The sequence below is a fragment of the Urocitellus parryii genome, unplaced genomic scaffold (genome assembly GCF_045843805.1).
Source record: "Urocitellus parryii isolate mUroPar1 unplaced genomic scaffold, mUroPar1.hap1 Scaffold_35, whole genome shotgun sequence".
Classification (NCBI taxonomy): Eukaryota; Metazoa; Chordata; class Mammalia; order Rodentia; family Sciuridae; genus Urocitellus; species Urocitellus parryii.
This window is the reverse complement of record NW_027553167.1, coordinates 1071949-1087490: the sequence shown is the minus strand read 5'-3', so window position 1 is coordinate 1087490 and position 15542 is coordinate 1071949. Positions and strand designations below refer to the sequence as shown.

At 45.0% G+C, this 15542-nt stretch overlaps 1 protein-coding gene across 2 annotated transcripts in view; it reads left to right on the top strand.

Annotated features, from left to right (window-relative positions):
* LOC144252002 (solute carrier organic anion transporter family member 3A1-like) overlaps positions 1–15542 on the top strand; it is a 304020-nt gene that overhangs the window by 256251 nt on the left and 32227 nt on the right. For both annotated transcript variants that reach the window (XM_077794595.1, XM_077794594.1), the window contains exons 5-7: positions 750–914; positions 6070–6268; positions 8306–8444. In XM_077794595.1, coding sequence (XP_077650721.1) covers positions 750–914; positions 6070–6268; positions 8306–8444 — 503 coding nt within the window. The remainder of the gene's footprint in view (positions 1–749; positions 915–6069; positions 6269–8305; positions 8445–15542) is intronic.

Genomic DNA, 15542 nt, shown 5'->3' with positions numbered 1-15542 from the left:
TGTGGGGCAGACACTAGCCAGGACACAGTATGGATTTCATCCACCGCAGGGTTTTGAGCTGGAAAATTATCTGAGCTGATCTCGCCAGCTACCACATAGGTAGTGATTATATCAAGAGTGATACCCAGGACTCTATAGTCAGGTTGCTCTTTTGGACCCCCAAGTGAAAAGTGATAGAAGCTTTTAACTAGGGGAGGTGTCGAAGAAGTGTTGGATTTGGCTTCTGTTTTGTAGAGGACTAGGATTTCATTTCTTTTTTGCACCTGTTAAGATTAAATACATTGACACTTGTATAAAGAATAGTAATACTTTATAGTATTACTATATTCAATTAGGCATGTTGATATAAATGTGTTAACGTATACATAATTTAAAATATGTGCATTATAGTTTCCCTTTGGACAAACAAACTCCTGTTTTGCTGATGGAGGTAGAAGAAATATCTTGTGTTTGCTTAAAAACTATTTTAGTGTTTCTTCCTTATTTCTTACAGTGAACTATAAAAAGAGGCATAGTGTAGTCTGCTACTTTGGTAGAAATATTTAATTGGCAGAATATCAGGGTATGATTTGAAGTGAGAGTCCTCTCAATTATGGATGGCCTATAAGATACAGGTTTTGACCTGAGCAGCCAGGTACCACCTGATGCTATTATAGAGATGGTCAAGAAGGAGCCTGTGGAGCAGGAAGCCCTAAGATGGGAGCTCTGTATTGTGACCTTGACCTTCTGCTTTCTCTCACTCCCTGCAGTGATCCCTAAGGTCACCAAGCACCTGCTCTCTAACCCTGTGTTCACCTGCATCATCCTGGCTGCCTGCATGGAGATCGCGGTGGTGGCTGGTTTTGCTGCCTTCCTGGGGAAGTACCTGGAGCAGCAGTTTAACCTCACCACTTCTTCTGCCAACCAGCTGCTTGGTGAGTGTGCCCCCAGCCCCATCTCCTCCAGTCCTGTACATAATGCTCCAAGAATTTACTGAGACTCCATGAAGAGCCCAGCACTGGGCTAGGCCTATAGCAGCCCAGTTTGCATGTGGTGTCAGCACACAAGGAACTTCCAGGTTCGTTTTCAGTGTAATATTTACCTTCCAGATGTAATTACTAAGATACCTAATAATGAAGGACAAAAATATAAATGTACATAGGAATCATTGCAAGAGGCCAAGAAGCAGATAGATTGGTATGAACTAGGAAAATATGAGGAAGATCTGATGAAGGAAGAAAGATGAATCTTGAAAGGTTAGAAGGTTTTCATCAGAGTCATAGAGAACAAGAATATTCTTGGCAGCATGAAACCCACAGTTAACAAAAAGAGAGCTTAGAAGGCATGCCTGTACCCATGCCAGACCCATGGCAGACATAACTAACGGATCATAGCACTTCTTCCCAAGATCAGACATAGCTTTATCATCCTTTCAGGGCAAACTCCAGGCATTGACTCCCAGTTGTTTGGAGTTGGCTTACTGAGAAAACCAACTTGCCTTTGTAAGCTGCAGTATTACTTATGCAGGGTGTGAAATATGATCCCACAGCATGTCTTAGCTTGATTTTCATTTTGTGGCAATTTATTCTTTCCTACTTCAAATGACCAGGAAGCTGCAGTAGTTGAATTGATTAGCTTAGATGTCAATTAGTATTGGATGGAAAAGAGACACAGAAGATGAGGGTGAGGGAAGAGTCAACCATGCGTTTGTGATGTGGACAGTCCTTGGCATCATTTGTGAAGACTGGAAACAGCAGGGAAGAATCAGATCTGTGGGGAGAATTACATATTTGGTCTTAGAGACACTAGGTATGAGACATCGAGGTATGTCTAAGTGGAGGTTCTATATTTGGTTGGGGGCTCAAGAAAGGGATCTGGTTTAGTAACAGAGAATTATAGCAATACAGTAGTATGTATTACATAGTAAAATTTAGTGTGGGTGGCAGTTGAGGACATGAGAGTTGGATTTATATAGGGGAAACATGGAGAACTGCAAAAGAAATGGTGAAACCCCAACCTAAAGAATCTGTAGAGAAGTTTAAGGGACAGCATCCAAAAGAAATCCAGAGGGATTTCTTGTGGATCATGGGAGTTGAGGGAGAAATGATTTAAGTAAAGAAGCAAGATGGAGCCCAGATAAATGTCTCTGTGGGTGGGCTTTAACAATAAGGACATCTCATAGCCTGTGGCAGAGCTGTGTCCTTGATGTGGCAAAGGTGGAGCCCATCCTGTGGGGTGGAGAGCAGCCCAGGAGAGGGGATTCAGGGTATTGGAGTAGAGAGCAGAGCGGGTGTGGCTAGGACAGGAGAAACTGCAGCAGGGCTCTTGCAGAAGAGAAAAGGAAACTGGGTAGAGATCCCTTGACAAGAGCCCTTGTATTCCCCTGCAAGGGCAGAAGAAGGACATGTGACTGAGGTTACTGAGAATGTATCAGTACAGCCAAGCATTGGAGGGGACTGTAGCCCCATGGCTTTTATTGTCTCTATTAAGTAGGAGTCAACATCTGTTAAGAGGAAAGGAAAGGTAAAGTCCTCTCATCTTCTCCCTTAAAATCTCCTGTCACTTCCTGAAATTGCCATAAACATGCAAAGGTGCTAACCATCGTGAGTTATAAGGGAAATGCATATTAGAACCATAAGGAGATGATTTGACACACCCAGCAGACTGATGGTGCCAAGTGTTGGTGAGGATGCAGAGCAACTGGAATTCTCTTGTCCTGCAGGTGTGAGTGCAAGGTGGCACTGCCACTTTGGAAATCTTTCTGGCGATACCTATTAAAGCTAAACATATGCCTGCACAGTGATCCATCCGTTTTGTTCCTGGGCTTCAGTCCAGCAGGAATGAGTGTTTAGGTCCACTCATTTATATATGCATACAGAACAATGTTCGAGCAGCTTTATGCATAATAACTCTGAACTGGAAACAGCCCAAATGTCTGTCAACAGCAGAATGGGTAAATAAATTATAGACTGTTCATCCAGTGGACTGTTACACAGCACGCGAAAGAAAGACGTTTGATATAGGCATCCATGGAGATGAAACTCGGAGTTGAAAGACGTCAGAATCAAAAGGAGAACATATTTATAGGAATTAAAAAGAGGAATAGTTAGTTAAGTTGAGAGAAGCCAAAATAATGGTGACCCTTGCAGGAAACTAACTAGGAAAGGCTGCTAGAAATATCCTCAGTTTGATCTGAGGGGTGGTTATAGAAGGTCTCAGGTACAGAAGTTCATCAGGCTGCTGATAAGCTTTGTGCAATCCACAGGGCATAACATGTCTCGATTAAAAAAATAAAATAGACCGCAGTGATGTGGCTGGATCACCCTCATCTGCCAGGAATCTGCTAAAGGAACACAACCTTATTTTTCTTCATTTTTACTGATAACTCTACCACGCACTGTTTCCCAAGTTTTGCTTCCACTTTAATTTTAGCAAAATGCAGTCAGCCTTTTAATACCTGCCTGACAGAGAGAAGGTAAAATATACCTCTTTATAATTGAAGTTATACCTCCTTTATTATCTCCAAGATCTCTCAGGTTTAGCCCTCCAGCACCCGAAGAGTTTATCTCCTATCTACTGATTTCTTTGCTGCTATTCCTTGTGTTTTGATTACATTGCACAGTTGCTTCGACTTTGGGAATGTATCCTCTTTTAGAACAGATGCCTAAGTTTTCTATCGACAAACGAATCGATAGACTTCAGGGCAGAAGGTCAAAAAAACAATTTCACCTCTTTGCGCCTGTTTGTCTCCCAGTGATTCTGCCGGTTAGAGCATTTTTTTGCGGGGGCACTTCTCCTGCACCCAGCAATCAGGCAGCCAGCACACAGGCCCTCTCCCTGTACCCTGCCCCTGGCATCACTCCAGCCCTGGCATTGCCAGGAGGGCCAGCTGCAGGAGGAGCTGGCAGGAGGCACTTAGGGAGGCTCATTTAGGGAAATGTTCTATAGGCGGCTCCTGCAAACCTGGAAGATGGGGCCCATGCATTTATCCCAGCATATTCAAGGCAGGGCTCTGGGCCACCCACAAAGTTATCCTCAAGGAGGGGCAGAGTTCAGAGAAGAGAAGCATGTATGATTGAGGGACTGATGGCATTGATTTATGAGTGAAGATAAAAAGGGCTTAATCTGCATAAGTTAACGTAATGAGGATGGAGTTTTGGTGGGGAAGTTCTGCTAGCTGCCTGGAGTGTTAAAGGCATGCGCACGCATCAGGGAGGGAGAGGGGAGGCTGATGATGGCTTGGAGAAAAGGTGCTGGAAGCAGGTTGCCATGGTTACCATCATCACCAGGTGACACCCCCATGGTCTCTGCTAGAGAAATGAAACAAAACCTAGGCCACTCTCTGGGTGTGGGCACATTGTCACTGATGCTTCTCACACAGATCCAAGCTTCTTACTAACTCACACATTCTGACAATGATACTTGAGTGTCCATCCTTGTGGGGCACTGTGTTAAGGCACTGGGGATCCAGGTGGTACTGTGCAGAACGAAAAATGTTCTAGACCTCCAAAAAGATCTAATTCTTTTTTTAAAGTATTTATTCTTTAGGTGTAGTTGGACCTTTATTTTATTTACTTAGTTTTATGTGATGCTGAGGATTGAACCCAGGGCCTCGCATGTGCCAGGCGAGTGCTCTCCCGCTGAGCTACAACCCCAGCCCCAAAGAGCTAATTCTAATAGATAAGAAGAAATAAGAAAACCAAAAATATATGAAACAACTTTAGACAGCAGGGAGAAGGATAAAAACTGTAAATAGAATTGGGTGGAAATAAAGTATCCCATGGTCAGGAGCAGGGTCCAGTCTACAGAAGGTGATCTAAGCAAGCTGTTCTGAAGAGGACAGGTCCAGCTGAGGAAAGACACAGACAAGAGTGTCCAAGGAGGGGGAAATGCAAGTACAAAGACTGGGAGACCTGAGCTCTTCAGCTCTTTCCAGGGAGAGAATGGAGGGAGAGTGGGCGTGATTGGGACTGGGATAGAGGCACACCAGACCACCTCAGGAAGATCATTTCTATATTAAGGGAGGGACACCAAGCACTGAGATGCCAAAAGCAGCAGATGACGGAGAGATATATGTTTGTTTTAAGTATGGCTTGTGCTATTTTCTTGCCGAGCTAAGCCTCTCTGATTATATTTTCTTACCCTAATATTAAAATTAATTTGCATTCCCTTAGCACATACCAGCTGGTTGATGTAGTCGATTGACCTAGAGGTCTGTTGATTGGCAAGGAGGAGGCAGCTTGAACTGGAAAATTGGCCGTGCATAATCTACGCGGTGGATAAATGACACATAGTAATTTAAAGCTGAACTGTAGATGAAATGAATCAGAACAGAGCAGAACCAAACAGGAGATTGGAACTCTGGATCCTTTGGTCCTCCTAAAATTCCATGGATCCCTGAGAATCAGAAAAAAAAAAAACAGGCTTAGGTCCTGTGCCTTTGCAGATAACTTTGTGTATAAGAGAGAGGAAAGGAAAAAAAAATATTCACCAATTACTCACCAAGAGCTACAAGACATATTGATTTGAGTGATGCCACTTTCTAAAGAGTTGCAGAGCTGGTTAAAAGACTGTCTCTGCAGACTGATGAGTTCTGTGACCTTTGGGTCATGAAGCCTCTGCACCCTCATGCAGCCCTCCCTCATCACCTGATTCCAAGAGGAAGAGAAGATCTCCTAATCATCCTAAATCCACTTTGCACATCAACACACAGAGAGAGCATCACTGCTCCTTAGTATTTATTGTGTTGAAATGCACATCTGTGTTCCCCAATCTGTCTGACTTGTCTCTTGGTCGTCCCCATAGTAGCTAGCGTGTGATTCCCATGATGGTGCCCACTTGGCATGACACATACTTTCAGATTCATGATAACTGAGTTTTCCATGTCCGTCTCCCTCTATTTTCCATGAGCTCTCTGGGTAGAAATGTGCCCCTTCATAAAGATTTGGGATACTACCAAGGCAGCGACAAAACAGTCTGGTCACAGGTGATTTTGCAGGGCTCAGCCTTGGACCTGCTGTTCATCCTCTGTATGGACTGGCCCGTCCTTCCCAGTTCATCATGGTCCCCGCCACTCTGTGTTCCTTGCAGGGATGACTGCAATTCCGTGCGCCTGTCTGGGAATCTTCCTGGGTGGTCTCCTGGTGAAGAAGCTCAGCCTGTCCGCCCTGGGAGCTATTCGGATGGCCATGCTTGTCAACCTGGTGTCCACGGCTTGCTACTTCTCCTTCCTCTTCCTGGGCTGTGACACGGGCCCTGTGGCTGGGGTTACTGTTCCCTATGGAAACAAGTGAGTATAAGAAATGTTGGTTCCACCCTGCCTGCTGTAGACCCAGGGCTCTCTTTCCACCATAATTCAATGGAGTCAGCTTGGTCCCTAGTGACCATGAGCAGAGAAATAAGGACACCTCTGCATCTTACTTCCCAGATAAAGGATCACTATGTCCCTCTGGGTTAAGAGGGCAGACTGTTCCACCAATAGCCAGGAGAGCCCCAGGGAGAAAAGCAGTCATTCACTCTACAGAGTACTCAATTATTTCTGGCATTTGACTTTTAAGAATGTGAAGATAGAAAATATAAAATACATTTTATTTCAAAATTGAACTGAAAATGAAAGATAGAATTGATTTCAATAATTCCTTAAACTATCAGGAGCTATCATTAGGCTGTAATTATAGTAATTACAGGGTCTGGCCCCTGGTAGGTATTTATAAATATCAGAGAGAGGCAGGAAAGAGAGAGAGAATGAGAATGGGCAGGAAGTTATCTAGTTCTTATGGGGCCACTTTCCTTATAGTCTAGTTATTATCCCTGGCTTTGGACCAGAATCCCATCAGGATCACCCTTTGAGGGAATGATGAACAGTTCTTACTTAAATATTTGGTATCAACATCTGTCCCCTTCCTACATGGGACTCTGAGGCTGCCTTGGGGCCCCAGCCTAGAGCACTGATGCTACAGCATGGCTGGCCGACAGGTCTTGGTGCCTTTCTCTCCACAGCCAGACTCCTCTCCCAGGCAAGCCACCAGGCCCTTTCCTGTAGTTAAACTAGAAGATGCAGTAGATAGGGCTTATCTTGAATCCCAAAAGGGTGAGGAAGAGAAATGGGAGGACAGAGCAGAGGTAGCTAGCCATAGATAATTGCAGAGTCTAGGCACCATGCTTCCCCTCCGCCCCTTTGCCATCATCACCAGGTGGCCTCTTCCAACCCCTCCGCAGCCCCCAGCTCCTTCCTGTACAAAAATGCACTTTCTGGTTTGCACTTGCTATGAGTAACAGCCCTTTCTGTGGATAGCTCAATGTGCAAGTAGATTTCGGTGATTACAAGCTCCAGGTCTTATTCTAATGACATTATCCTTGTGTTTAAAAAAAAACAAGTGAAAACTTGTGGTCACACTGCCTCAGTCCTAATCCCTCCTTTCCCATTTATGTACATTTCATCAAATGACTTAACCTGGCTGTGCCTCAGTTTCCCTCTCTCTAAAGCCTGTGGGGGTTACACTGAGAATAAGTGAAATCATACATGGGACACCTTCAGCAGAGCATGACACAAAAACTCAAATAGCACCACCATCATCTTCAATGTTCTGATGTGCTCTGAGCCACGGGACAGAACTGAAAGTAATGGAGCTGAAGAAAAGACACTTCCTCTCTTAAGGGGCTGAAAAGACGCAACCCGCTCTCCCTTTTTTATCTTTCTTCAGAGTACTTGCTCTGGATAACTGTGCCATTAATGAAACAAAGGAAAATTAAAATATCTTAGTGTTATTTACCCTGGGATATTCTGTCCAGCAGACAGACAATAATTTTTGAAGCCAGTCTAGTTGTAGCAGTATTGGTGGAGACTTCCTTTCTGCTGGGGAGGAACAAAACAGAGATGAGGACCAACCCAAAGGGCTAAAAGAAGTTAAATGTCTAGCTGTGCAGACATCATTATTGTTCTGGGAAGGGGGTGAGCTAAGGCTGCTGTAATCAGGAGAGGTATTGTGGACGGTGTAGCCCTGAGCTGAGCCCCAGCTGCCACCAGCCCATGGACACATGTGATGGGAATGATTTTCTCCTCCTGGCTTCCTGAGAGGACCTGGAGCTGGACTCTGCTGCCACCAGCCAGATGCCCATCCTGCACCCTGTGTAGCTCTCAACAGTGGTTCTGGGCTGGTCCTTTCAGGACAAGAAGGGCTAGATCGGAAGAGGAAGAGGATGCAGATGCCAGAAACTTCCATAAGCAAGAGTGACTCACACAGCAGTGGGCAGACCCTGTCAGTGGGGGCATCCCATCACAAATCGACTTGTTGTGAATGGGTGCCATTTGTCCTCTCTCTTGCAGCTCAGCTCGTGGCTCTGCCCTGGACCCCTATTCACCCTGCAATAAGAACTGTGAATGCCAAACCGACTCCTTCACTCCAGTGTGTGGGGCAGACGGTGTCACCTACCTGTCGGCCTGCTTTGCAGGCTGCAACAGCACGGTAAGGGAGAGCTCCTGATGGAGGGGAGAGGGCAGGGGTTTAGAGAGCCAGAGGAGCTTCCTATCTGAGATCAGGGAGGGGAGCAGCCACTCCAGGTGTTCCGCATATGCTGTTCTCCTTTACTGTGGCTTTTTCTGAGCCTCTGCCCTGCTGCAGTGAAGGATCCTCCATCAGAAGGATGAGATGAGAAACCAGCTCTCAGACCTTCTTGCTAACTCAAGTGGGTTTCCAAGAAGCTTCACGGAGCACCTGAGAGTAAAACTTCAAAGCAAGCCATGCATTTCAAAGCCAGAAGAAAAGACTGTGGCTTGCGGCCCTGGCAAAGGGAGTCAGTGAAATAGGCTGTCTGCAGATGTAGTGAGCTCTCCATCACCAGAAGTATGTAAAGAAAGACCCCGAAAAACATTTGTCAGGGAAAACCTCTTCCAGACCTGACTTTAGTTCAACCTCTTCTCCACTTAAGTTTCTTTTGCCTTTTTCTTCCCAATTAGATGTTTCCTACCTTTTCTATCTTCCCACCAGTTTTTCTTTTTTTCTTTTTCCTACTCAGTGTGAATCTCACAGTTGGCTGTCAGCCTGAAGACTTCCACATTCACTGCACTAAAACACGATCTGCTATGTGACTGGCCACACAGTCTTGTTGATCCCATCTTCCAGATGTCTCTGGCACCTGCCCTTCTGTACCCACACGCTGTCTGGGTGCAGGCCCTTCACATGTCTTGCTTGGACCATGTGGACTCCCAGGATAGCCTCCTCTGCTCTGTCTTATACACTGTGGCTGGAAGGATTTTTCTCAGCCTGCAGATGAGTTTTCAAAGTGCTCTCTTCCGTCAGGGCTGGGCACAGAGCCTGGTTCTTAGGTGTCTCCCCCAAGGGATTCTGCACTTCCCTTCTGTTTGTGATACTCAGCTTTCTCCATACAACATTTTTTGTACTTCTCCTCTAGTTGGACAACTCCTACTTGCCCCTCAATACCCTATTCAAATCCCCCTCTTTAGAAACAGCCCCTTTTCTCTTTGGAGTTCTCATCTTGTGGCACCTGTTCTTTCCTGGAGGCTCTTCTGCAGTGATATACTAGAAGTGCCATTGTCTCTGATCTTTAGGTTCCTTGAGAAGGGCCATCATCACCCAGGTGTGCATTGGAAATGCCTATACCATGCACAGGTGGTGAGGAAAACACGAAGGCCAAGTGGCCGCTTTTGCAGAACTCGGAGCTGAAATCACTCCTTCCCTCCCCTTCCCACATCCTGTGTCTTCCAAGAGCAGCAATCTCTCCGAAAGAAGAAAAATGGATCATTTATTTTCATTTTCAAAGATTCCGTTTCTTCCTTGCTTTTAACATTTAGATTCCTGGCCAGCTATTAACATTTTCTATAGAGAAAATAAATCACCATGGGGTGGGGGCTGTGGGGGTCAGGGGAGGAACTGATTTTTAAATTAGATGACAAAGCATTTTCTTTATATGACTGGAAATAAGTATTAAAAAAGGATCAGGGCCTTGAGAATGGTTAAAGTAAAAACACAAGCTATTATTTTTCATAGCAACAATTTCATTAACATTTTAATATCCAAAGAGTTCTATTATAAATCAGCATCAGTTATTGTCCTTTTTAAAGAATTAAATCGACTCAGTGTAGCCTGAGACCAAACAAGTCTTTATTTCAGGGACCGCACTCACCAAAAATCGTCTTAAAAGTTGTGTTTGCCCTGATCTTGCATGGACGAGAGGATTATTGAGTAAAAGCCTCACCGGGACCATGGCTGCTTCCAGCTGCTGAAACAGCAGAGCTGTGGAATGCAATTAGGAGATGGCAGGCTCCTCTGCTCACCTCTGGACATGTCATTTATTCCCCAGACACTTGCCTTCCATTCACGTTTTTGGAGGCCTCCCACTGTCTGCTGTGCAAGGCAGGGAGCTGGTTTCTAGACAATTGCAAGGTGAGGAAAACACCAGGTCCCCGGGCTGGGGTGGCAGTCAGGGCACCCTTCCCCCCTCATGGAGACACATCTCTACATGCCTTGGCTTCCAACGGGTGGATGAGGGATTTGGGGGACACAGAGCCATGCTTCTCCTGGAAAGGGGCCCTTGCCATAGTCTTGCCTTAAAAATAATCACAGTCATAAAACTTTCCATAGTGGCTGGCTTCATCGGCAGACTGTTCCAGGCCAGGTAACAGGGCCTTTCATGTGTCACTCATGGCCCACGGCAGCTTGGCCCAGAGTCAAAGGAATCTCAGGATGACATCCAAAAATGAGCGAAAAACAATTTGAATCTTTTAAATCTCAGCTGCAGTATTTTGAAAAAATGCCAAAAGTGGTAGATTATATTCCTGGTACATTAGCTCCCATCTTCTCCCCCTCCCTCCCCTCCTTTTTCTTTCTTGGTTTCTGAGCTCTTAAGGAGACTCCTCTGCAAGAGAAAGGCTTCCTGGTCTCCCATACCCCTTGGCCCTTTCCACATTGGTTCTCTCACTGTCCTCTAGGAGGTCTCCACTTTTCCAGGGGTGGACCCAGCCACACTCCCCTAGATTTCATCAGTCCTTGTCCCCATCCCTCCATCCTGTCTGTGTGATTTCATTCATCCCCACCTTGGGAAGTCTGACTCCTTTTTTAGTTTCTTCCTATATATGAGGCCAGGCACCCACCAAGTTCACACACTAGAAAATGGTAGAACACAGTTCTCTCCATGCCACACCTGGTATCTTTCTCTGCATTCTGGGACTCCCCCCTTTTAGGATCCTCTTCTTTTTTCTCCCTTAAAACAACCTCTTCATACATCCTGTCCACAATCAGGGCAGTCAGCCTCCACCTGGCCCTGGCTACTCTTTCAGGCTTAACCTCCCTTCTGCCTTTTAAAGAAGCACTTGCTAAGTGGAACTGCTTCAAGCCCCCCACACACACCACGCTCTCCCTTTCCCCCAGGATCTTTGCATGTGCTATTCCTTACACCCACAGGAATCCTCCCTGTCTGGGCCCTGTTTTATTCACTGGGGCTTGCCCTCTGCCAGGACACCTCCTACCTCATCATCTTTTCCAAGTCTGTGTTGGTGCTCTTGCTGCTGACTGTCCCTATACCTGTTCTCACCTTGCAAGGCTCCTACCCCACCTGTCCTACAGGCTGATTTGCTGCAATGCATCCCTCACTAAGCTCCAAGAATGGGGACTCTGTTGTGAACCCTTGCATTCCTAGTACCAGCAGCGCTCTGGACCAAGGTCTCAGACTTCCTAACTGTCCAGCTGGAGCCCCATGCTGACTTGAGAGAGGTGACAGGTGACAACAACACTGTACACAACCCGAAGGCAGGTGGATTGGATGGTACCAGTGTCCAGACTAACAGCTTTATCCTTTCTCATTTCTTCCCACCTAATAGCTTCCATCAAGACTTGTTGAGAATTTCCCGTAACTAGATTAGATGTGAATAGGTCAATCAAATAATTCTGATTGTCGGGAAATCTGGTCAGCATTAGCATTTTCTTTATATTAGTTTTCCCTTCCTACCTTGGTTAAGATTTGTTGTTGTTGTTGGTTTTAATTTTCTTCTTTCATATCTTCTCGAGTGATAGCAATGAAAGTTTCCAGGACCACATTTAATATACGATTTCTAATTCTGCTCATTGCATATGACCAGGAGGGGTGACAAAAAGATTGCAAGTTAATTTTGCAAGCTTCCTTTGGCATGAATATATTGTCCAGATTGTTTCCATACCTTTCACTTTCAGAAGTAATTATTCCAACAGAAAGCATGTTAGTTCGCTGCTGACTGACTGCTGGGAGTTGTATCCTTTTGATGTACCGAATAATTGACTTAAAAAAAAAAGCTTATATCAGCCACCAATAGAATATGGAAAGTCAATAGGAGTCCAGCACAGCAGTTTGTAGGGTACTAATGATAGATGACTAATCCATCCCCCAGCCAGGCAACAAATATTTATTGAGTGCTTGTTTTAGCAAAGTGCCAACTAGGTCCTGTGCAGGGAGGAGGATGACTCCACTCTGCCAGAACACAGGGGACTCACCATTCTATATTGCAGGTGTCAGTTCTGGCTACGTGTTAGATTCTTATGGGAGCTTTTAAAATGGGAGGCTCTGCTCAGAGATTCTGCGTTCCTTGTATTGGAATAAGACCCTAGCATCAGTACTTTTTTCAAGCCCTCCCCAGTATTTTAGACTTGTAACCCAGCTTGGAAACCACTGTTCTAATCCATAGTTGCTCAACCTTGGTATTATTGACATTTGGGGTCTGATCATTCTTTGCCATGGGAGGCTGCCCTATGCACTCACTATAGGATCTTTGGCAGCATCCCTGAACTCTACCTTCCAGATGCTCCCCCGAAGACTTCCAAGTTCTTCTGACAGTCACAGATGTCTCAAGATATTGCTGGGTGTCTCTGAGGAGCATAATCACCCCCTCTTTAAGTTACTGCTCTAAAAGTAGGAATGAGACAAGTTCTGAAATCCTTATCTTTCTAGAAACAGGAGGAGCCCTGAGCTACCCCTGAATAATCATCCTTCAGTCTTCTTTTCCTTCTCATTGTGTTAGCCTACTACAGAACCCGGTCTGGAGCGTCAACCATGCCCACCTGTCACAGCACAAGGGGCATGGACTTCATATCTGCCCTAAAGATCTGTGGTTCTGGACTTTTGGTGCCTATGAGAAAGTTGGAAGATAGCCAATGGGTCCTTTGCCCACGTAGGGCAGCGGTTGGAGGAGCTGAGAAGTGACTGGTCCCTTGGGCAAGACATGTGCTGTACACTTAGCTGCAGTCTGCATCACCAGCTGCCCCTACCTCCCAACCACGTTTCTTATTTATAATGTTTCCAGTCTAGCCCCAGAGGCTTAGGGCTTATGAAACCCTCTCACACAGCCTGGCCCCATGTGTCCAGAACTGACTTAAGTGTGTGCAACATTTCAGAAGGGCTTTGTGAATACTCTGAAATCACACCCTATCAGGACACCTGATGCACTGCAGGCCCTGTCCTGGGAAGCATAGCTGTAGAGGTAAATAACGTAAGGAGCCCATGTTGATGATAAAATGAGGTATAACATATTCATGGAGTTATATTCAAGGGGCACCCAAAAGTGACACTCAACCTGGCTTTACAATATAGCTATGGTGAAAGAACACAGTATAAAACAGTGCATAAAGAGTGGAAGAAAAATCTTTCAGTAAGGAAAAAGAAAAATCTAAATATACGTCTATCTTTGCATTGAAGAAACACTGGACAGGTACATAGCCAACTGCTTATAGATGGCTACCTCTGGTTAGAAACTAAATTTTTTTTTTTTATTTCAGATGTTCTATGTGTCAGAATTCTCTAAAATTGATCATGCATTATTTTTCCAATAAAGAAAGGCTTTTTTGTTTTTAAAAAGTACCATTGAAGGACAGGTGGTCACATTGACATAGAGAAGAGACTAGCTAGATAGTGAACTTGTGGGGTTCTGTCTGTTAGGGTAGAAATTGGTTTGGGTGAGGTGGACCCACAAAGGAGGGAATGGACATTTTCCCCAGGACCAGGCCTTCCTCATAAAGAGTAAGCAGGGACTTTCCTGGTGTCCAGGCCTCTAAGGACATTGCTACATGGATTGTGGATAAACGGGGACATGGAGGTTTGAACCTCATGGTATAGGTGGAATTTGAAGTCGGGAGAAATAGCGGTGGAGCCCACTGTTCATTCTGAACCACAGTCCAGCCCTTCACCTTTCTGTGCTCTGAGGTGGCTGGAGAGAGTGAGCCTTTCTGCCCCTCAGGGTCCCTTACCCCTGCCCCTCTGGCAGCAGATCCTTAAGCTCTGACAGGATGTGCTCCTGCTCATGGGCTATAGGTTAGGAGTGAAAGGTGAACTGAAGTCTTAGTTTTATCTCAGAATTTTTCTCCCTGGCCATGATTCTGCAGCCAGTGACCTACAAGGGAAGAAGAGAATGTACTTCTTGTGGTTTTTCAGTATCCTCTCTGCCTCAAGTGGGCAGTCACTCATGTTCTTTGTGATGATATCTGAGGTCTTTGCCTAGAAACGCCATCTTGGGCTGAGCCAATGAGGTCATGCATTCCAAGCTACAACGACAGTAACAAATGCCAGGGGAAAGTCTGAGGAGCTTCCGTGAATCATGAAAGAATCCAGAAATAACACATAGGAGCATAACATCGTTCTCAGGAAGATACCCCACTCTGTTGGGGTGATGTCACCACTCCTTTGCCACTCAGAGATTAGGTTGGCAACTACACAAAAGAGCAAAGATCTCCCAGTCAAGAAACAGCACGGAGTAGCCTGTGTCAGCACTGCTGTGGCGGGCTCCCCTCCTGGACGCCAGGACCGGGCCTGGCATTTAGTAGAAATCGTCTCTTCTTCCTGGTAACTCAGTGCTGTACAGGAGGACAATGACAGTGCTCCAGAACATCGAGGGTGACCCCTGACCTTTCAGGTTTTCACAGCACACTGTTACAAATAGCATCCATCCCCACCCGACCATCCCCTTAGAAAAGGATGCTTGCAACCCAGCAGTTCATTTTATGTGCACCGTTACTAGGAATTGATCCATCAGTATTGAATGTGGGGGAACAAAACTAAAACAACTTTATTTGTCAGTGTTTTTGAAACACTGCTGGTATGTATCTTGTTCTTATAATATGAGCTGTCAAAATAATGTGCTTACAAATTTCCTTCATCAATAGAAAACAAATCCAATATTCCAGAGAATAATTTTTCTATATTTATGGTCTCTAGCTGTCTTGTAATTATTTATCCCCATCATTGCACGTGAATAGAGCCATTTCACAATTTATATTAATGATTGGATGTGGAACATGAGTACAGTTTTAAGTGGCTTGCTGTTCTTTCATGGATTTCATTTTTTAGTGTTACAGAATTTTTATTTTTTAATATTTTTTTTAGTTGTAGTTGGACACAATACCTTTATTTTGTTTATTTTATTTTTATGTGGTTCTGAGGATCGTACCCGGGACCTCAAATGTTCTAGGCAAGTACTCTATTGCTGAGCACAACCCCAGCCCCTTAATTTTTTAATAAAGCATTTACATGTTTCAAAATTTCAAAAATGTATAAGAAGGAGAAAATGACTCTCCCTTCCACCTTTG